The sequence below is a fragment of the Drosophila nasuta genome, chromosome 2R (assembly GCF_023558535.2).
Source record: "Drosophila nasuta strain 15112-1781.00 chromosome 2R, ASM2355853v1, whole genome shotgun sequence".
Lineage (NCBI taxonomy): Eukaryota > Metazoa > Arthropoda > Insecta > Diptera > Drosophilidae > Drosophila > Drosophila nasuta.
In genome coordinates, this window is record NC_083456.1 from 25,576,548 (window position 1) to 25,597,653 (window position 21,106).

General features: G+C 37.7%; 6 protein-coding genes across 13 annotated transcripts in view; 5 read left to right on the forward strand and 1 right to left on the reverse strand.

Moving 5' to 3' along the window:
• Positions 1-128: 128 nt before the first annotated feature.
• Positions 129-2,771, forward strand: LOC132784943 (actin-related protein 1). Its single transcript, XM_060790868.1, has 6 exons — positions 129-282; positions 1,232-1,296; positions 1,355-1,529; positions 1,594-1,745; positions 1,810-2,356; positions 2,428-2,771. Exons 1-6 carry the CDS (start codon positions 235-237, stop codon positions 2,569-2,571), a joined length of 1,131 nt encoding a protein of 376 aa, XP_060646851.1. The 5' UTR covers positions 129-234; the 3' UTR covers positions 2,572-2,771.
• Positions 473-1,056, reverse strand: LOC132784946 (uncharacterized). Its single transcript, XM_060790877.1, has one exon. The coding sequence runs from the start codon at positions 961-963 to the stop codon at positions 556-558; it is 408 nt and encodes a 135-aa protein (XP_060646860.1). The 5' UTR covers positions 964-1,056; the 3' UTR covers positions 473-555.
• An 89-nt stretch (positions 2,772-2,860) lies between the features above and the next one.
• Positions 2,861-5,993, forward strand: LOC132784945 (ninjurin-1). 5 transcript variants are annotated; one of them, XR_009632296.1, is made up of 4 exons: positions 2,861-3,365; positions 4,376-4,552; positions 5,332-5,700; positions 5,904-5,993. XR_009632296.1 is itself a non-coding variant. In XM_060790874.1 (3 exons), exons 1-3 carry the CDS (start codon positions 3,288-3,290, stop codon positions 5,159-5,161), a joined length of 459 nt encoding a protein of 152 aa, XP_060646857.1. In that variant the 5' UTR covers positions 2,861-3,287; the 3' UTR covers positions 5,162-5,296. The 5 variants fall into 5 exon arrangements, 4 of the variants coding, with proteins under 4 accessions (XP_060646857.1, XP_060646856.1, XP_060646858.1 ...); XM_060790874.1 differs by lacking the exons at positions 5,332-5,700; positions 5,904-5,993 and adding an exon at positions 4,958-5,296; XM_060790873.1 differs by lacking the exons at positions 5,332-5,700; positions 5,904-5,993 and adding an exon at positions 4,620-5,051.
• On the forward strand, positions 5,815-7,591 carry LOC132784944 (DNA repair protein Rad60). 3 transcript variants are annotated; one of them, XM_060790870.1, is made up of 6 exons: positions 5,815-5,993; positions 6,047-6,706; positions 6,756-6,871; positions 6,932-7,110; positions 7,173-7,383; positions 7,439-7,591. In XM_060790870.1, exons 2-6 carry the CDS (start codon positions 6,443-6,445, stop codon positions 7,524-7,526), a joined length of 858 nt encoding a protein of 285 aa, XP_060646853.1. In that variant the 5' UTR covers positions 5,815-5,993; positions 6,047-6,442; the 3' UTR covers positions 7,527-7,591. The 3 variants fall into 3 exon arrangements, with proteins under 3 accessions (XP_060646853.1, XP_060646855.1, XP_060646854.1); XM_060790872.1 differs by having other exon boundaries at positions 5,816-5,993; positions 6,047-6,667; XM_060790871.1 differs by having other exon boundaries at positions 5,818-5,993; positions 6,047-6,691.
• Positions 7,592-8,154: 563 nt separating this feature from the next.
• Positions 8,155-21,106, forward strand: part of LOC132785340 (endoplasmic reticulum aminopeptidase 2) — a 34,688-nt gene continuing 21,736 nt past the window's right edge. Inside the window, exons 1-2 of one of the 2 annotated variants that reach the window (XM_060791401.1) lie at positions 8,155-8,466; positions 16,772-17,278. In XM_060791401.1, the coding sequence (XP_060647384.1) occupies positions 17,131-17,278 (148 nt within the window). In that variant the 5' untranslated portion in view covers positions 8,155-8,466; positions 16,772-17,130. The remainder of the gene's footprint in view (positions 8,467-16,771; positions 17,279-21,106) is intronic. The other variant, XM_060791400.1, reaches the window with a different exon arrangement.
• LOC132785170 (restin homolog) lies at positions 12,182-14,773 on the forward strand. Its single transcript, XM_060791162.1, has one exon. It carries the CDS (start codon positions 12,182-12,184, stop codon positions 14,771-14,773), a length of 2,592 nt encoding a protein of 863 aa, XP_060647145.1.

Genomic DNA, 21,106 nt, shown 5'->3' on the forward strand with positions numbered 1-21,106 from the left:
GATTTATTATTTTTCAGATAATCTTTTTCAAATTATAACGTATACATGAGCCAATTTAATTTTTTATACAATAGTTGAAATCGAATAATTCGATATACAATCGAATCCAGCACTAATATGAACGTTTCATTAACTATCGATGTGGTATTTGGGTATTGCAAAGTGCGGTCACATTTACTACGACACCGCGATTCAATAGGAAAAATTTGCAATCTTTTTTTATAAACGCACAAAATGGAGCCTTATGATGTCGTAGTCAATCAGCCTGTGGTCATAGATAACGTAAGTACAAATTAGCATAAAACGTCAGTAAAAAATTAAGTAGATGGCCACTCCCAAGTGCACAAAGAACGTTTTTGGACATAGCCAAGTGACATCACCAATCAACTAACACGAATAAGCCAAGCTGCCTGTCTTTCCCTTCCCTTTGGCCATCAACCTTTCTTCAAACCAAACTGCAGTCGAGAGTGACTAATCCACGAAACAAATAGTTTATTTTGATTTGCCAAGTGTATTCATACATGTAATTTGTAGTAAATTGTTCGAGAGAAAGTGTTATCGCTTGAAATTATTGGAAGAGGCTTGGGCAAAGTGAGCGGCAATACGAATACTGCCATCCAGATTCATGCGTTGACAATATTCCGGCGGATAGACAATAGGCTGTCGCTCTCTCACCCAATACCCGGGTTCTTGCAACGCCTTCAGATCGTAATCAGTTCGTAGGCCACATTTGCCATGATATAGCTGGAATAATGCTGGCCGATGCAACTTATTCAGTGCGTCTCTATTATAATCCCTCAAGCGCTGACACTCCTGATAGAAGTAATCCACTTCGCCCAGATCGCGATAATTTATGCATGTCAGCCCGATTTGTGGAACAAACTTTTGGATTTCCTTACGATAACGTTCCGCACTCTTAGACACTTGCAGCATGTCCCCTTGAGGGATGTCTCTTGAAGTCATTTCTTGATTTTGTTAAAAGAATACAATTATAAAAATGTAAATAATTAGAAGTGCCTGCTGTAAGAAACTAAATTTGTGAATGGGGTTGTTATATACAATGCCTTACAAATTAGAATTCTTTGATTTTCTTTTGGAAATTAGAAACTTAGAATCTCCTAAGAGCTTTTAATGTTTAAGCCTGAATAAACCTTTTCTTTTCTATTAATCTGTAATAGTATTATATTTAATATAATTTACTATTCTTATATTAATAAATATACATTTACAGGGCTCCGGTGTGATCAAAGCTGGCTTTGCTGGCGAGCACATTCCAAAGTGCAGGTTTCCCAATTAGTAAGTGAAGCCAGCCACTCCTGGGAAATATAATATTCATTAAAATTTCACTCTTCAGCATTGGCAGACCAAAGCATGTTCGGGTAATGGCAGGCGCCTTGGAGGGCGACATTTTTGTTGGTCCCAAGGCGGAAGAGCATCGCGGATTGCTTAGCATACGCTATCCTATGGAGCACGGCATTGTGACGGACTGGAACGATATGGAGCGGATATGGAGCTATATCTACAGTAAAGTAAGACAGCATTGTATAAACGATTGTTTCGAAGGTTTTAAAACCTGTTTTGATTCCTTTACAGGAACAATTGGCCACTTTCACGGAAGATCATCCAGTGCTGCTCACTGAGGCGCCTCTGAATCCACGTCGCAATCGCGAAAAGGCTGCTGAATTCTTCTTTGAGGGCATCAATGCACCAGCGCTCTTTGTCTCAATGCAGGCGGTGCTCAGTCTGTAAGCAAAGTTATTACAACTTTAATTAAGCTTCCCCATTTCTAAACAAACTTGTCTACCTTAGTTACGCCACTGGTCGCGTTACAGGCGTTGTGCTGGACTCTGGCGATGGTGTGACACATGCAGTGCCCATCTATGAGGGATTCGCCATGCCACACAGTATTATGCGTGTGGATATCGCCGGTCGGGACGTGACACGATACCTGAAAACACTCATACGCCGCGAGGGCTTCAATTTCCGTTCGACTGCTGAATTTGAGATTGTGCGCTCCATCAAGGAGAAGGTCTGCTATTTGGCCACAAATCCGCAAAAGGAAGAGGCTGTGGAAACGGAAAAGTTCCAATACAAACTGCCCGATGGCAAGACATTCGAAATTGGACAGGCTCGTTTCCGTGCACCCGAAGTGCTTTTCCGGCCCGATCTGTTGGGCGAGGAGTGCGAGGGCATACACGATGTGCTGATGTACTCCATTGAGAAGTCGGATATGGATCTCAGAAAAATGCTTTATCAGAACATTGTGCTGTCGGGTGGTTCAACGCTTTTCAAGGGATTCGGTGATCGTTTGCTCTCCGAGCTGCGCAAACACTCAGCAAAGGATCTTAAAATTAGGGTAAATTTGCAATTGTGATTTGTTTATTAGATGCAATACTAATTAGCTTATGTTTAATGCTATATTTGCAGATTGCTGCGCCACAGGAACGCTTATACTCCACATGGATGGGTGGCTCGATTCTGGCATCGCTGGACACCTTTAAAAAGATGTGGGTATCGAAGCGAGAGTTCGAGGAGGAAGGCCTTCGTGCCGTGCATAGAAAGACTTTTTAGTTATGTTTATCGTAAACGTAAACGCAATTGTGTAAAAGGCTTAATTAAACAAAAAACAAACTGTGTATCCAAATCCATGTGTCAGCTCTAACATCAAATATCCCTCAAAATGAAATTCAGAATTTTTTGCATGTGTGTTATGCATAAATAAGCGCAAAGTATTTAAATGAAACAAAAACAAATGCTATTTATTGAAACAATTTGCTTACGCAGCATAGAGAATAAAAAAACTAAATAACATAATAACAATATTGAGATTATCGTATACTATGTAAATTATTAATATTACTTTCAAATGGATTACAAATATGAATGTAGGTATTTGTGTTACGTAAATTGATGAGCTTAAAGATCTGCAGATAAAGAAAGGCGAACAAAAGAAAAAATCAATATACAGATTACTCATACGCAATGCCATAATTGAGCTTGGTTAATAATTCAGCACTCGTCGAGCCGCTCTCTGTATCTTTGTCTCTCTCGCTTGGTAATTTACGCTCTTGGCCACATTATGACGCACAACGCACACACTGTACGAAATCATGTTCAGTTCAGTTTGTATTCAGTTGTTTAATCGTTTGGTTGTGCCCCAATACCGGTCATCTCCATGACAACGGCAATACGAGTATAAAAATTCATGTTCGTCCAACAATAACAACAACAACAACTTGTGGAAAAGGCTTCAATTGCATATATAGCATTTGCAATTGTTTAAACAAATGACAGAGCTAACGACGCGGAACCGTTTCGAAAACTCAACAATGGCCCAAATGGAAGAACGACCCAACGAAACAGAGGCAAGTCTAAGTAATCTCAACAGAGATACTACACATATATCATTGTTAATTAGTTACTTCTCTTTTTTTTTGTTATAAAAACTAAATATTAACCTTGAACATACCTAAACTCATGTTTGAGCAATACTTTGGCGGAATACAGATAAAATTTTGTTCTCCATATAGTATATAAAAGATATCTGTGCACCTTTATAATAGATGTTTACCTTGTCGATATGTTTGGGAATGTGTGCATGTATCTTTTGTTGATGCAATTGTAAATTCATGACTGACAGTCAGTGTGTCAGCCACATATATTGATTTTATAATTTAAACGAAATTTGAATTAACGCTTGGGAACTCATGCATATGGATTTCGCTCACTGAGGGTATAACAAAGATATCCTATATGTTAAATGTGTGTGAAGGAATTTAAATTTTTTCTTTATAATTGTTATATTTTTATAAATGATAACATATATTTACAACATCTAAAACTACTAAAATCACCATTTCTTTTTTTTTAACTGAACTCGTATTTTAGTAAGAAGCACTTTAATTTGATTGTTGATCTTTATTGAAGATCTTTATTAAAGACGATGTCTGATCTTTAATTAAATTAAACACTGTAGCTTAGCTCACACTTGTATCTCCCTTACAGAAACCTGTAAAGAATGCATGGCAGGTATGAAATGTAGATAATCTTTCAATCTCTAATAAACATTTTTTTATATTGTGTTTAAAATTCCAAAATTAATGTTCACAACCGACAAACATCCTTGCTCCCAATGCACTCTTTTGAGACTTTTAAGTAATTGGTTTTCTGTAGTTGTAGTTTGTAGTTTATCAGCAAGTCAGAACATCACAATCTGATAAGAATAGTTGCTATTTTTGCACAAAAAGTATCAGAATACTTTTAGAGTCGTTGCGACAGCAGAACAAGGCACACAAAAGAAAATAAGTTATGGTATCATATGGCATATACTATAGGTTATTTTGACTTTTCAACTGGAATCCTGTTTGTGTTTCAGATGAAGTCAATGGATGCGAATCGTTATGCGACGAAGAAAACAATTGCCCAAGGAATGCTGGATATAGCACTCTTAACAGCGAATGCATCGCAGCTAAAATATATACTACAAGTCGGGGAACAGCATCAGTTCTATAAGCTGATGCTAATACTGATTAGTCTGTCGATTGTCTTACAGGTAAATAGTTGAAAATACGCTTGAATTAAGTTGTTGTAACGGCTCGTATAAATGTATAATGTCGTAGATACTGTCGGGCGTACTAAGTCTATCGCTCAGTTTATTGCGGGATTGCCGACTGCACCAGCCAGAGTTCCATCAATCGGCCAATGTGATCAATCATGTGCGCACGGGTTTCGCCTTTTTCACCACCATGATAAATCTCTTTATATCGGCATTTGATAGTCGTCTGCCTCCGCCGCAGGGCGATTTCTTAAAGGAAGTTAACTAAAATATATTTTTAGAGAAACCTAACGATTTAATGAGGCTATATATCCATAGTTAGGCGGTCCGTTTTACGAGCGTAGTGACAACGTTTCTGGCTATCTAAACGAAAAACAATCTTAACAATCTCAATTTTAACAGCTATTGGTTGGAATTCTGTTTGTGGTCATCGGCAGTCTGAATATTAACAAACAACATGACCAGACGGCGGCCATAATATTAAACGATGTCATATTGGTGGTCATCTTTATAATATCGGTGGTTAATGTTATAATTTCCGGTTTTGGCATAGAGTATTCCTCCCAACCTCTTAGACTCATCGATCAGCACGCTAAAGCGCCGTAGCTATAGACAAACATAAATCTATGATTGACAATAGATTTTAATTACGAAGCTAAACATTAAATAAGTATTATGTCAAATATATTTTGTAAGATTTCTAAGAAATAAACCAAAAACTATATGTTCAATCAATGCATATCAAACTTATTCTTTATGTTTTATCATTTATGTAGGTGGCTGCAGGAGTTTTGCTAGTTGTTCAGTCTCTTGTCAGCATTGCCGAGTCAAAGGATCGTTCTTTACTCTTTACAATTAATCATTTTGTGGATGCTTTCATATTTTTATCTGTGTTCTGTGATATAATGAAAATGAATTTTGGCTTGGATCCAGCGGTACCATTTAAGAATAACGATGTTGAAGTTTTGAAAACATAATCACACTGTATTTATACTTCATTTGCTACTTTATTGTATTAAAAACTCGAATAATATCTATGTGCCAATTTGCTAGTCAAGCGTAGTATAAATTTCATATTTTAAATATTTAAATTGGCGCCTTTTGAAATTTCAAGAAGTGTGTACACACTGTTGCACAATTAGATGGTAGGTATTTCATTAATCGATAGACTCACTTGTTTTTCAATCAGTGTGACCACTTTGGTTAAATAAACCGACGAATGTAGTATGTTTTAATGCATTAGTATCAAGTATTTTGTTTAACATAATTTGCGGCCACTTTGCTTAATACGGCGTCGTTCAGGTTGCTTTATTTGGCGGCAAGAATTAATTCCTTTTCTTAACATTAGACATTCCTGTTGACAATACAGTATTAACAGCAATATTTAAAATGTCCGATGATGATGATATATTCAATGTGCCAACAAAGCGGGCAGATGGTAAATATAAACAACAAACTAATGGTCAGCTCTAACGATGGCTCGTCTTCCAGAAAATAAATTATTTATGCCAAATGAGGAGTCGGAGGAAACGGACTATGATTTTATTGAAGTGAAACCAGTTATTAAGAAACCCACGAAACTGACAAAGAGCAAGCAGGTGCCGGTGGAGAAGCCAATTGCCAAAAATAGCAAAACCCGCAAAACAAAAGAACTTGAGAAAAAGCCGGCAGGTAAAACTTCACCAGAGGAAGCAACAGTGGCGCCACGTATAAGACAGGATTTGTCGCCCGTTTCGCAAATGATCTTGGAAATGGAGCAAAGAGAACATCAAGTACACAAACCTCCAAATGAGACAATACAATCTGACATTGATGATGCCTTAGCGGAAATGCCCGTGGCGCGACGGACTAGAGCGGGAAGACGAAGTTTAAATCCCCCACCTCCAGATGGGATTGAACAATCTGCTGCCGCTCCTGCTGCCAAGAAACCATCACCACCAAGGCAACGAGCTAGCCGCGGGAAAAAAGAAGTCAACAGCAGCAACAGCAAGACAAACCCAAGCTAATACAATTCCCAACATGTTTCAGGCTGCATCTAGAGGGAATCGTCATCAGGTGGCAGAAATTGCGGCACGTGCCCGCGTTGTGGACACCATTGATATGGTCACAGCTGTAATGCCGCCCATAGAGGGTTTTGTAAACAAAACAAAAGTCTGTAATCGTAACATAAATCATAAATGATTATTTTCTTTTTTTTTAGGTCAATTTGGACTCGGATGACGAGAACTCGCCGCCACCTCAATTGGAAGGAACTAGTGCAACAGAAACCAAAAATTACGATTTTGATAATCCAGAAATTGATATCAATCTCAGCTGGTAAACTAAACAATTTTACAATTTTAATCAATTAATAATTTAATACAATATTACTTGCAGGCAGGGCGAAATTCAAATGTATAAATTGCGTCAATATCAAAAATTTGCGCAATTGTTTAACGAAATCTCTGAGCGAAATAATGTGCCAGTTGATGACATTGTCATCAATATGGATGCTAATTTGATAAAACCGCAGCAAACACCTAAAGATGTTGGACTGAAAGTTTTCCACATTTTAAGTAGGAATTATTTGAATTTTTATAAATTTCTTTGCTTATTTAACAATGTTTCTTCATCCAAGATGGTTATCCATTTGCATCCGGCAACAAACCTGCTGAGCCAACCAAACATGTTGATCTTTATACGAAGCCAAAGAAATTCCAGTTAAAAGTCCAGGGAGATCGATGGAAAAGACCTTTGATAATTCTTATGAATAAAACTGATGCATTTAAAGTATTGTATATAAAATGCGCCGAGGAAATGGAATGCTCTGTTGACGATTTCAAACTATTGTAAGTTGTGAACACATTTCAATTTTCTATATAATATTATATACGTATATTATAGTTTTGATGGGGAATTGTTAGAGCCAGATGATACGCCACGAAATCAAGAAATGGAAGGAAATGAGATGATAGATTTTCGTAAAAAATAGAGTTTAATTTGTTATGTTATAATTATTTGAAATGAATTGTTAAATAAACTTCGATTGTCTGTGTATTGCGATGTCAAGATCTTATTGATTGCTAAAATGCTCACTTGAAAGTAGCGCACATTACACCCTAAGAATTCCTTATACACCCCTTATATTTTGTTTATCTAGCATATATAGCGTTATATTTTAGTACTCGCACACACAACGAGAGGAAACAAAACAAAATCTTTGTTGTTATGCGTCTTAGCAGATGATGTTGGTTTCGTTGCTTCGTTTCTTTTGGGGGTATGTTTGGTGGTTGGGTTCGGTTCGGCTCGGTTTGCTTTTGGTTTTGGTTTGGAAAATGCTGCCCTCATCCTGCCGGCTTTCCTCTCTCTTCTGCTCTCTCGTTCTTTCCCCGCCCCCTCTCAATCTTGTGCAGTTTCCCATGGAATTTCACTGCACAGAAATTCTGACACAGGATGAAACGTGCGCAGCTTTCAACACTGAGAGAGAGAGAGCGAGAGAATGAGAGAGCACAAAGGACTCTCGTGAGCGAGAAATTGAAAGCGCTCTCTCTTGTTTTTTGGTCAGCTGCCCGTTGCTAGTCGACAACACATTTTGAACAGAACGAGTTTATCCTTCGTGCTAACTAGTCGCATTTTATTTACGCGCATTTCGTGTGCAATACCACAATTAATATAAATATTATATTTAAGCACTTTTGTCGAAACGAAACTTCCACAAAAAGACGCACAAAGCGGAAAATTCGCCTCCCTGTTGTGTTGTGTTGCTTCTTTATACTGTTTTCGTCGCGAGTTTTCTTTGTGTTCATCGGTGCAAAAATCAAAATCGAAAAAAGTTTTATTCATCTTCAGCTTCCCAAGGCATATCCAAGGATTTATATACTATATACACGTATATGCGCTAGGTGTACAAACTTGGCGCCCAAAAGAAAAATGTAAGCAAAACAAAAAGGGAAACGAAACGAATTGTATTTTGTGGAGAATGTTTTAAATGCTTTTGGGCGCTTCACTTGGCTGCCCGTGGCATTGACAAATGTGTTTATCATGTTGACTTTGAAATGCGAACAAGTTAATTGATGTGTGCCCAGACACAAAAGCCATCAAGCCAAACACAGCTCCACCTCAGCTCCTAAAACTCCTAGATGAGTGTGTATGTGTGTGTGTGTCCGCCCATTAATTATTTATGTCGATTGTTGCCCATTAATATTTAAAGCAAGTGTGTGTGTGAGTGAGTGAGTGTGTTTTGTGTTGCTCATAAACATGCATATCAACCAGCAACATTTCCTCTTCTCCCCTCCTCCTCCTCTTCCGTGTTACCTTTTTGCCCTGGCTGCTGGCTAAAAATAAAACGTGACACCTGCGAAACAAAAAAAAAAACAACAACAGAGTTAACGTGTGTGTGCGTAGTTGAAACCTGCCTACGCACAACTCTCAACCCGAGGTCACACCTTTCTCCCCTTTTCACTTGCCTATGGCTAATGGCCTGAAGAGCACACATACTCACACACATACACACACACATACTTTAACTAGCTCTGGGACTAAACTTGATTGCGCCCCCTTCTTGCCATCGAATTGAACTGAACTGAACTGAATCGAATCGAAGTGAATCTGTCGATTGGCCTTCGATTTGACATAATGCAATTGCACCTGATGGCCTTCAATGTCCCTCCAATTTGCGACACACAAAACTTTTAAGCTTTTAACGGCGACAGTCAACGAGCTTTAACGTGTGTGTGTGTGTGTGTTTTTTGCACCTGATGAGCTTGTTTCTCCTTCCAGTTACAAACTTTTCAATTAAACTGAAAACGTTAATTGCATTCACACACACACTCACACGTTTACAGCAAACTTGCATATGGTTTTTTGCTCTAGACTGTAAACTATAGTGTGTTAAGTTTTGCTGGCAATTCTGTCGCATTAATTCCCTGGACAGCATATTTAATTTATGCACACTCTGCGTTCCCATTTGTTTAGCACCCAAATGGATTTATAGCGTTGCTGATTTTTTTCGTTTTGTTTTATTCATTGGGGGAATAACAAACTTTAAAGAGCACAATTTTTTGGATTCACAACTTTTTTAACTTTCAAAGTTTTTTTATTTCGAAAGTTTAACTGATTATCACTCTTGCAAAAAGTTCAAATACTTTTGAGTTCGTTTCTATATTAAACATTTTTGGTATTGACGTGCTTTAAATGATTTTTATTAATAAAAAGTAACACAATCTTTTATTTAACTCAGAACTAAGCATTTATTGCATTATAAATTTCTATTAGATGTAATTTAAATTATTGTATTTACATAAAAATAACAAAAAGAGCAAAACTTTTATTGTAATTGGAAGTATTTTAGTTATAACCTTTTACTCTAAGCGGAATTATTTTCCATATTAATTGTAATTTTAATTTTCTACTTAATTTCATTTAAGTTGTATTTATTTTCTTAGTATTTCTCGACTGCTCAATTTTTCGTACAGTCAGCAAATGATGAATAATTGCTTTATTTTCTTCGGTCTTAATTCTGATTGATTTGGCAATTTATTTTGTGTATTTACACAGTGTTCGGTACACTCTTCTTACTCAATTTATGACTTTATTTATTTTTCACTCTATTTTTTACTTTCTGCCATTTCCAACTTCTTTGCTTTGCACCAAAATGTTGATGTTATTCAACACTGCAAAAGTTTCTTTAAAATTTGTTGCTGCTCTTTAGCATAGCATACTTTTTGGGGCAAAAACCAAACGCGTTGCAATGCTCTTCAACCTTCTTTTAAAGTTTTTAAGTTCAAGTTAAAATCTGTTTAGTGCTGTATTCTTCAATCTTTTCATTAATAGAATTACCCATTAACAGGGTATCTTTAGGTCATGCAAATCAATGCTTGTCGCTGCTGATGTTGATTTTGGTGTTGTTTTTCGAGCTGTCGCGGCAGACCGGAAGTAACATAACAAATGACACTTTGGGGCACAATTTGTGCACGTGTCGCATACACCACGCACACACACACACTAAGCACACACACTCACTAATACTGTTGCAGCAATGGCTATTTTTGGCTGCATTGTCTTTTGAGCCAGGTCCTGCGACTGTCCTTCAACGTTTGCGTATTTGTGTTTGTGCAATGGGCGCAACAAGCACAAAAAACTGAAAACAGAAAACAGAAAAAGAAACGGAGGCACAAAAAGCAAAACAAAAACCTGCTGACGCCATTTTGCCATTAATTCTGGCCACTTTATGGCCAGGCCAAAACAAACTTGTGCCAAACCATTTCGCTTTGAAACGGAAACTACACAAAGCAAAAAAAAGCAAAAAACAAATAAGCAAAGCATATGGACTTTGAAAGCCAATTTGGCAGCAGCAGAGTTGAAATTTGAAGACCGAGTTTCAATTTAGAAACTGCAGAGTTTAAATTGCAGTTGGCTTAAAGTTGCCAGCCAAAAAAGTTGCTTAATTTATGAGGAAGTGTATCTGCAATTCGGTGTTGCGCTTTGTGTGCTATGTTTTGATGTCGCTTGCTTTGTTTGCGGTATTCATTTGAGTTTGTGGTGCTTTTGTTTTTTTGCGTTTTGCGCTTGTTTCCTTGCTGAGAGTACTGAGTGCTGTTGGCCCGGTTAACAGTGGTCTGGCCAAGTGCTTTATTACGTTCGCTTTTAACAAACAGCACAAACAATTGCCTCGCCTGCCGACTTTTGTATCGGAGTGTTTTGTTGCCCCCTCCGCTACGCTTATCGCTGCTTCCCGCTCTCTCTCCTCGCTCTCTCACTCTCTTCTGGCCCATTTAACTGGCCGTGCATTGAACTGTAGGCGCACCTCTTCGATGATTTCTTTCTGCCACTTGTGTAAAGCTCGGGTAACAGAAGCTGTTACCAACATAACTTTTACAGTGCCACATGAGCCCTTCAGTGAGTGCTAGGATATCATTTATCGTTTTATCGATATCGTATGATATGTGGACACACTCTAACAAGAAGCGAAGAAGGGAAAGCACGCGAAAAAGCAAGATCTATATTAAAAAGTGTACATTAATTATAATTTCATCATATCTCATTATTCTAATAAATATCCATACAAAATACAAGCCTACAAAAAGCCATCCCTTTACAGTTCAGAAGTGGGATCTGATAAGTTGTATGGATTTGAAAGCGTGAAATTGAGGATGATGAAATAGGAAAAGACATTGTGCAGAAACAAAATTGAGACAGAGAAAAACCAGCAAGAATAGTCGGCGTTGAAAGTTTGCAGTGAGATGTGTTCTCAAGGTCTGTGTGACAAAGAAAACTGCAAATAACGGATTAGTTCCTTTTTCTTCGTGGCAGACGGATTCAAAGTCGTGGTTACACCAAGAGACGGTGGAGTCTTAGAGAACATAGCAGCAGTGTGCGTGTGTGTATTTGCGAAATACAAGACATTGTGAAATACATAGCAGCAGTGTGCGTGTGTGTATTTGCGAAATACAAGACATTGTGAAATACATAGCAGCAGTGTGCGTGCGTGTATTTGCGGAATACAAGACATTGTGAAATACATAGCAGCAGTGTGCGTGTGTGTATTTGCGAAATACAAGACGTTGTGAAATACGTAGCAGCAGTGTACGTGTGTGAGTGTGTGCAGAATTATTAAAAAACAAGAGAACTAAACAAAAAAGACAAAATATGCACAAAATAACTGATCTTAAGGTGGATCAGTTGAAATTCCTTCTTCGCGGTGTGGATTTGCCAACATCAGGAACGCGTGCTGAATTAATCCAGAGACTGATCGAGCATGAGGGTTCGACAGAGATTGAGATGCCGCAAGCAGCTAGTCTTGCCAGTCAACAAGAAGATGCAATTGCGTCACAGGCAACAGCTATTTCGAAACTAGAAGGCGAAATGAGACAGCTAATGGAGATGATGTCCCAGTTTATGAGCGTTCAAAGACAGAATACATCGACAGTTCCTAGCCAGCAACCGCTAGCAATGAATAGTGAAATTCAATCACCAGATTCAAACAATGTATGCAGTCAAGGTCAGCAAGTAATTAACACAGCGAGGCAAGCGTCAGTGAAAGAAATAGCGAATACCTTGCCAGAGTTCGACCCCAGTGACAAAAACGCCATCACTGCCAAACAATTCATTGATCGGGTCAACAAAGTAGTTGATGCCTACAATTGGGATCAGAAATTTTTGCTGCTCGCCATCTACACTCGCCTCAAGGGTCCTGCCAAGATGTGGCTCGACTCATCACCAGTGGTGCATACCCGATGGAGTAACTTTGCCGAAGCTTTAAACGACGAGTTTGGTATCGAACCAGACGAAGCAGAGATCCACTTCACTATGGCCAATGCAACGAGAAAGTCGAACGAAACTGTTAAAGAATATTGTTTTCGTATGTCAGCCCTTGGTGTTCGGTATAAGCTTAGTGAAGCAGCGGTCATCAGGTACGTCAGAGCCGGTCTACAGCATCGAGAGCTGCAAAATAGCATTGCAGCGATTCAGTTTTATAGTATGAAGCAGCTACGGGATGCAACTGAAAACTTCTTCATGAACCGAAGCCGTTTAAGCGAGAATAAGAGGAGTATGCCACCAAAAGATTACAGCGATAATCAAAAAGGCGAGGTCAATGCTAAGTCAGCAAAGCAGAAGGAAGCTTTGAAATGCTATAATTGCGGAGAGTCGGGACACTTTGCCAATTCTTGTCCAGAGCCACCAACAAAAACAAGATGTTCCAAGTGCAATAAGTTTCATGCACGGAATGAGAATTGTCAGTCGGCAACTGTAATGCGCGTGGGCACCTTGCAACCAAACATGCCCTTCCTAAAGAATATTGTTGTCAGCTCGCACTGTTACGTCGCGTTCATTGATTCCGGAAGTGAGGCTAGTATTGTGCGCAGGTCAGTAGCCAAAGAAATTAAAGCCGTTCACAGCAAGTGTGCTATGCAAATCAGAGGCATTTGTGGAGGTACATGTATGTTAACCGAAGCTATACAGTTGGAAATAGTCATCGACGGAAAAAGTGTTTCCGCCAAAGTTTACATTGTCGAAGATGAGATACTCCCAGAAGATTTTCTGTTGGGCCAAGACGTCATCGTAAGCGCTAAACTGTCATTCGATTTTGAGAAGATCCAGTCTAGAGTCAACCGAGCAGTACCGATGTCAGCAGAGCGTCCATGCGATAATTTTCCAGACTTACTTCTTGGTAATTTCGGGAAACAAGGAGTGAAGGACAAAATGCGTGCGTTGTTGGAAAAGCTTTGCGCACAAAACGAAACTTTGATTGCTGATCTGCAGGCAATTGGCAGTCATGATGATAAAGAAATAGTTGAGCTGCAGCAATTAATTGAACAGAGGACACAGCAGATTGAACAGCTGCAATTGGCGCAAAATACGTTACGTGCTGATGCACGGATCACTGAACTTGAACTGAAGGAAGCACATCAAAAGATTGCAGAAATGGAGGATGAATTGACCCAATACCAACGTAAAGCGGCGCAGCGCTTGGAGGAACTGCAAAAGCTGCAGCAGGAAGAGTTGACTTGCAACTGGGTGGCATTGACCAAGTACGAGGAGGTTAAGACACAACTTATCGAGTTGCAGCGTTCCGTTGAGTTTTATCAAGAAAGTGAAAAGGAACTTAAGCAAACGCTTGTTGAAAATGAGCTGACTGCACGCTTGCTCAAAAAAGAAGTCGACGAGAGCACTTTACAAGCCTTCAAAGCTATCGTGGAACGTTCCAAAGCATACAACGACAAATTACAGCTAGAGAAACGTTTGGGAGAGATGAAGGTGCAGCTGGCATTGCTGCAGGACGAACAAAGACTGCAACAGCAGCAGCAGCAGCAGGAATATCCCCATTGTAGTCGTATTAATAGCATCGATGCCTCCCAATCGGGCTACACATCGGAGGATGTGCCATTGCAATTGGCCAATAATAAAGCCAACGCCAACGTATATAAAGTAGATGATCTTATTCTGGTCGAGAATGAGCCGTTTGGCACGGGTACCTCCCGCAAATTGGAGCCTCGCTATAAAGGCCCATTTATTATCACCAAGGTGCCGCCTAACGACAGATATCTAGTCAAAGATTTGCCACATGTTAAACGAAAGCAGAAACATTGCAAATCTGACTACTCTTCCGGCAAAATGAAGCATTGGTGTCAGCTGCCGCCGGATGAATCAGACGAAGAAGACAATGGCAAGATCACAGCAAACGACTCTTGCGAGGACGCTGCGATTTGTCAGGAGAGGCCGAATGTAAAGCTCGGGTAACAGAAGCTGTTACCAACATAACTTTTACAGTGCCACATGAGCCCTTCAGTGAGTGCTAGGATATCATTTATCGTTTTATCGATATCGTATGATATGTGGACACACTCTAACAAGAAGCGAAGAAGGGAAAGCACGCGAAAAAGCAAGATCTATATTAAAAAGTGTACATTAATTATAATTTCATCATATCTCATTATTCTAATAAATATCCATACAAAATACAAGCCTACAAAAAGCCATCCCTTTACACTTGCCACATTACGTATACGCCCCAGTGCTGCGCTGCACTGCGCTTTTTGTAGTAAATTCAGCTTTGCAATTATTGTGTTTGAAGCTGCCCCCAAGGCTATCGAAATGTTGCGCTGTGCTATGCACTGTGCACTGTCATTGTTGCTCCTTTTGCTCGACTCCATGTTTTGCCACACAAAGCACTCTGTGTGGACTGAAGACAAGCAAATCGAGTGGGGAAAGGCGTGGCGGGGCAGGGGCGGGAGTGGGAGTGGCATTCGCTTGAGAGAGCGGTGAGTGCTCTTATTAAAGTTCGTTTTGTTTGCCTTCAACAATGTCGTCGCCGGCGCAAAGTGACGCTAACAGCTAACAGCCAACAGCAACCGCCACAGACTGCACAAACAACAAGAAGATGGAAAATACATACATATATACACATATATATAACTAAAAATAAAGTTGTAGTCTGGACATTGTCAAGACAGAGAGTAAAATATATATGCTACAGCAACAGCAGCTTGCTGCAACAGAAAAGGAATTTCTTGTCCTTCTTCTGTGTTTTTCGCAAAAGATTCTTTTGTTTGAAACAAATCAAATAAATCAAATGACAGCACAAGTTTACTTTTTGCTGCAATATTAAAAATATTTTTGAGAGCTGAATTCATATAGTATTTGTGTGTCGACATTTTGCATATAAAGATTTACAATTGTGTGTAAAAGGGCTCTTAGTCAAGAAGGAAAGAAAGCATAAAAACTTATTGAAGTGCAGACAAAGGTTTTTGAGCATGACAAAAGCAAAACATTTCTTTTACCCCAATTTGTCTGAGGCTTGAGCCAAATATTATTGGTTATTGTTATAGTTATTAAAGTTAAGAGCGGTGACTCATCTTTAGAAAATTTGTTATTCTTTCACATACAAAAATTGTTTAAAAGAATGCATTACGGGTTTTCTTTAGTATTGTAGATTTTAATAAAAAAGTTTGTTATATTCGATTTTTTTATTACTTAAAGTGTAATATCAATTTAAAGAGGTTAATAATCGCTGAACTTACTTGTTATTCTTTTGTCTTTTGACTGAAAAATGTCCTCAAAGATTCAGCAGAACCAACATTCTATTCAATGTATTATCTTTATGCAATTGTTAAAAGAGGTGACTCATCTTTTTAACTTCATTCATTGTTAATTTGTTATTATATAAAAGTAATGTTTTCTTTCTCATTGTAAAATAGAAAACTTAAACTGAAAAAATTTTCAAAATAGGTAGAGGTTATTCTTATAGCTCAGGATTGTCATTATAGTTATAGATTAGACATTGAATTAGCTTATTTGTTATGTTTTGGCACACGAAAATATAATTTTTCTGTCTGTCTATCCTAAAAATTTCAGCAGAAACGTTTAATAAATTCAGGTGTCATATTATTCTTAATCTTTAAATAGTGCAACAGTGTGTTAAAGGATAGCATATAGTATTAGGATATTCATAAAGCAATAACTTAGGGTATAATAATACTAATAATTTCAACAGAAGTTGGCATCACAATGAAGTCCCCACTCATTAGTGTTATTTATACATTCTTTGTTCCTTCATGAATAACAGACAGTTTTTAGAATGAGTTATATGATTTTATGAGTTAGCTTTTTCACTCACATGAAGCCACTGCAGCTAATGTTGGAATAACTTTCATTCGAGAACAAAGCATAATACATATTTTATATCGTCTCTCACTTAAACAAATGAAACTAATGACTATTTACCCACTTTGCTTGCAGTTTTCTACGCATAATAGCAAAAGCATACATATTTGTAACTGGACCAATTTATACAAAACAAACAAATACAAAACAAACGAAACAAACAACGGACAAACAACAATCAAGGATCTTCTTCAACTCACCGACTTCTGTCTACAGTCTACACTTAGTCGTACTTTACAACGTCATTCTATTGAATACAACGCACACATATCGCACACACTTGCTAAGAAGGAGTATAAAGGAGGAAGGAGAAGAATTGAGCTTGGCTCGATTATAACCCCATCCATATAACCCCATCACCCCCGGAGGAGGAACCCCCCCAAACGGCCATCAAGACGGCGCCGCTAAAGCCACAAGCGTATAAATTTGGTCAGATGTTATGTTGTGGCTTCTGTTGTGGCAACATGTCGAAACGGGACTACAAAGTGGCCACCACAGATGGCATCGAGCTGGAGCCGCTTGGCGGCGAAAAGACCGATAAGGAGAAGGACAAGGAGAAGCAAACGAATGGCGTCACCTTTGGTAAGTGGCATTCAAAAAGGATTTTCCCTTCATTCTTCTACTTTATGACAATTGCAATTGCCCGAGCATCTCTCAAGATGATCAAAGCAACAACGAGTACTGCATAATTGCACTTGTGCATAATTTGGCTGCCAATCTTGGCCAGAAAGTTGACTGACTGTCGACTGTCTGTGTCGCAATGGTTTCATTCACTTGTTTTCTTAATTACGCCAAAATGCAAAACAAAAAGGCATTAAAAATGCATGCTCCAACCTGCTGTCGGCTGAGATGTGTGGCGTTAATTTCGTATCCTGCAGGAAGCTGTTAGTCATATATATACCATATATCATATACGTATACCGTGGTTGCTCATACGCCCCGTTGGCCAAGCTCTTCGTGAACGTAAACATAATGAATGTCATGGCATGTCGCTGTCTCGACGTTTCCTTCGCCTGTTGAAAGTTGCGGCACATTTTTCCTTTCCTTTTTGCCTCTTGCACTTTTTTTCCTTCTCTTTATACCCGCTACGCATAGGGTAGAGGGTATTATAAATGCATGCAACAGGAAGAAGGAGATGTGTATATACATATCTATATACTATTGATCAGCGTCAACAGCCGATACGATATAGATATCCATGTTAGTATATTGTATATTGGTATACTTTGTACTCTATGGCATATTTTGAAATTTAGTATAATATTGATATACTAAGTAGAAGTTTCGGTATGAGTAATATTTTTTGTGGTGTATTTTGAATTTAGTATAATTTTGATATATTAAGTATGGGTTTTGGTATGTCAGTATTTTTGTGGTATATTTTTGGTATGTTTATGGAATCTAGTTTATATTGCAAATAGGTAGCGGGTATCTCATAGTCGAGCATACTCGATTTTAGCTTTTTTCTCTTTTTAAAAAACTTACAATTGGTATATTTTGTACTCTATGGTATATTTTGAATTTATTATAATTTTGATATACTAAGTAGAGGTTTCGGTATATATTAATATTTCTGTGGTATATTTTTGGTATGTTTATGGAATCTAGTTTCTAATGCAAATAGGTGACGGGTATCTAACAGTCGAGCATACTCGATTTTAGCTTTTTTCTCTTGGTATATTTTGTACTCTATGGTATATATTTTAAATTTAGTACAATATTGACCTACTAAGTATAGGCTTCGGTGTTTTTTAGTATTTTTGTGATATATTTATGGAATGATTTTGGAATCTCGTTTTTATGGCAAATAGGTAGCAGGTATTTCACAGTCAAGCATACTCGACTTTAGCTTTTTTTCTCTTTTTTAAATACTTACAATTGGTATATTTTTTACTCTATGGTATATTTTAAGTACTAAGTAGGCTTCGGTGTATTTTAGTATTTTTGTGGTATATTTTTGGAATGATTTTGGAATTTGGTTTTTACGGCAAATAGATTACAGATATTTTTCAGTTGAGCATACTCGCCTTTAGCTTTTTTCCTTCCTTTTTTATAACCACAATTCTCTTATATATATTTTTTTGTGTTTTCATTTTTTGCCTGTGGCAACTTGCAGTCTTTTCAAAGATACCCTGCTCACCCCTCATCAAGGAGGGGGACAGACATTGTCGGACAGACCTTTTTCCACTGGACGCCACGCCAGCTCGCCTTCAGTTGGCTCTGATTTCAGACATTTAGAGATGCTCAGTTTCTATTTTGTTTTTCCCCCTTTTTTTCTTTCTTTTTTTTTTTTTTTTGTTTGTACATTTGAAATGCACACTTGTAATTATTTATGCTACGTGCGAGTGTGCGTGTGTTTCTGCTTGTGTGTGTGTGTGTGTGTGCGAGTGTTATAGATATAGAAATTGCACCCTGGGGTATACTTTACATTATGTGGTAAATAAACTTGCAAATAGCGGCAAACGGATTGCAAGTTATTAAGTTGTGACATCTTGAAACGGACGCAAAATAAGATATCAACAGAAGTCGGTTGAAATGTAAGAGGAAACGTCGACGTGCTTTTTAAACAGACTGTTAAAGAGTTAAAGTGTAGAAATGTATTTTAAAGCAGATGATTTACTGCCAGACGGGCAAATAATTTAGACTTTGCTTAAACAGAAATTCAATGGTTTAAATTTTATGAAACCTTAAATTCTGCTTCTACTAAATAAGATAATTAATGAGAAAAGTGTTTAAATCAAATGGAAATATTTAGTCTTATTTCTTATGCGTAATATACATTTAAAATGTGGCAATTGAAGTTAAGAAATTAACACTTGAAGCCTTCAAACATATTTTAAATTATAAAGCACTGAGTAAACAATAGATTATTTGAGCCAACTCTCAATTTGGGAATAAAACTAAAAAATAATTTTTGCTCTTAGATAACACCAAGAAAAAAATACTTTAAATTAAATGACATAACTATAAATAATAGTTAATTGTATAATTGGTGTGTTTTAAGAATTTAAATTTAAATTCATACAATTCCATTTTAATGTCTGCTTTGTAATAACAATTTATCGACAAAGTCTTTAAATACGAAAATGTTCATATTTGTCTTGTTTTTATTATAGTGGTCTAATACATTATCTTTTATGAAAATTTGCTTATTAAACAATATTGCGTTAAATACTAGGAAAGTTGCTAAAACAAATTTGTTATTAAAAGGACATAATTGCGAAAAGAATCTCAGAACATCATTTATCTATCTATATCTTTGGTTTTCTTATTTAATAGAACGTCTTTTTTTTCTTAGAAAGTATCGTTTTATTATTGGTTTTCTCATTTAATAGATCTTTTTTTCTTAAAATGTTTCGTTTCTAAAAGAATCATTAAGTTGTTTATCAATTACATTCATTTTATTACACTTTTTATTTACTATTTTTCGTAATTGCTTTTCATTTATTATTAATTGAAGTTTAACATATCTAATTCAGGCTCGACAACTGCTGTTAAATCTATTATTTTTGTGATTTATTATTCTGCAAGGCGTCTTTAATTATTGACCATAGCAACACATTAATTTGTAGTTAATTAATAATATACAAATTCAGAGATACAATAGCGTAACTTGAGCTTAAAATACCCTCAAAGTGCAGACATAAATAGCACTTGCAGTTCATTAAATATGCACCCCGCAGAATAGTTTGCAAATGTCATTTAATATTAAAGCCATCAGAGTGATTATAATGCAACAGCACAAGTCAAATGCAATGTGATATTAGTGGCACTTCGCCTGTTGACTATCCATGGTAATTGAAATTCCCATTCCCCAAGGAAGAGAGGGAGATAGTGAGGGAGACAAACAGTCTGGCATTCTTGCCGCAGTCTAATCATAATCATAATCATCCAAATAATCATAGTCAACTGAAGCGAGCGTTGAGCTGCAGACAATTTGTGTGCGTTATCCGAGTTGCAACATCGCTTGGCACTTGGGCACGGCATCAAGGCGACCGCAGAGGCAAAAGAGGCAACTAAAGTGTGCCACAAGATGTGTAGCAAGTTGGCAGCAAGCAATAGGCTTGGCAAAATCAGTGTCACGGGAGCAAAAGAGAGAGAGTGAGAGAGAGAGAGCTGCGCTGTCAGCGTTGCAATTAAGGATGCATAAACTGGAGTAAGCACTCAACTTGATGCTGCCCCACTCAAAATAGGCAGCCAGAGGGAATGTGTGTTTACCTTTTGAAGTAATACGAGGCGCATGCCACATGCCGCATGCCACACATAACGTTCAAGAGCTGACAAAGTGTTGCTGCAACATCTCAGTTGATGTTGCTGTCGATGCGGCTTCAGCTTCAAGCTTCAGCTTCAGCTGCAGCTGACGTTAATAATTGCAGGATGCGTTGATGTTGATTGCATTCTCAATGGGCT

Coding starts and splice junctions, on each gene's coding strand:
- LOC132784943 (XM_060790868.1), top strand. CDS start 235: ATGGAGCCTTATGATGTCGTAGTCAATCAGCCTGTGGTCATAGATAAC. Junction 1,530..1,593: donor GGAGCTATATCTACAGTAAA/GTAAGACAGCAT, acceptor ATTCCTTTACAG/GAACAATTGGCCACTTTCAC. Junction 2,357..2,427: donor CAAAGGATCTTAAAATTAGG/GTAAATTTGCAA, acceptor CTATATTTGCAG/ATTGCTGCGCCACAGGAACG.
- LOC132784946 (XM_060790877.1), bottom strand. CDS start 963: ATGACTTCAAGAGACATCCCTCAAGGGGACATGCTGCAAGTGTCTAAG.
- LOC132784945 (XM_060790874.1), top strand. CDS start 3,288: ATGACAGAGCTAACGACGCGGAACCGTTTCGAAAACTCAACAATGGCC. Junction 3,366..4,375: donor AACGACCCAACGAAACAGAG/GCAAGTCTAAGT, acceptor TTTGTGTTTCAG/ATGAAGTCAATGGATGCGAA. Junction 4,553..4,957: donor GTCTGTCGATTGTCTTACAG/GTAAATAGTTGA, acceptor CAATTTTAACAG/CTATTGGTTGGAATTCTGTT.
- LOC132784944 (XM_060790870.1), top strand. CDS start 6,443: ATGGGATTGAACAATCTGCTGCCGCTCCTGCTGCCAAGAAACCATCAC. Junction 6,707..6,755: donor GTTTTGTAAACAAAACAAAA/GTCTGTAATCGT, acceptor CTTTTTTTTTAG/GTCAATTTGGACTCGGATGA. Junction 7,384..7,438: donor GTTGACGATTTCAAACTATT/GTAAGTTGTGAA, acceptor CGTATATTATAG/TTTTGATGGGGAATTGTTAG.
- LOC132785170 (XM_060791162.1), top strand. CDS start 12,182: ATGCACAAAATAACTGATCTTAAGGTGGATCAGTTGAAATTCCTTCTT.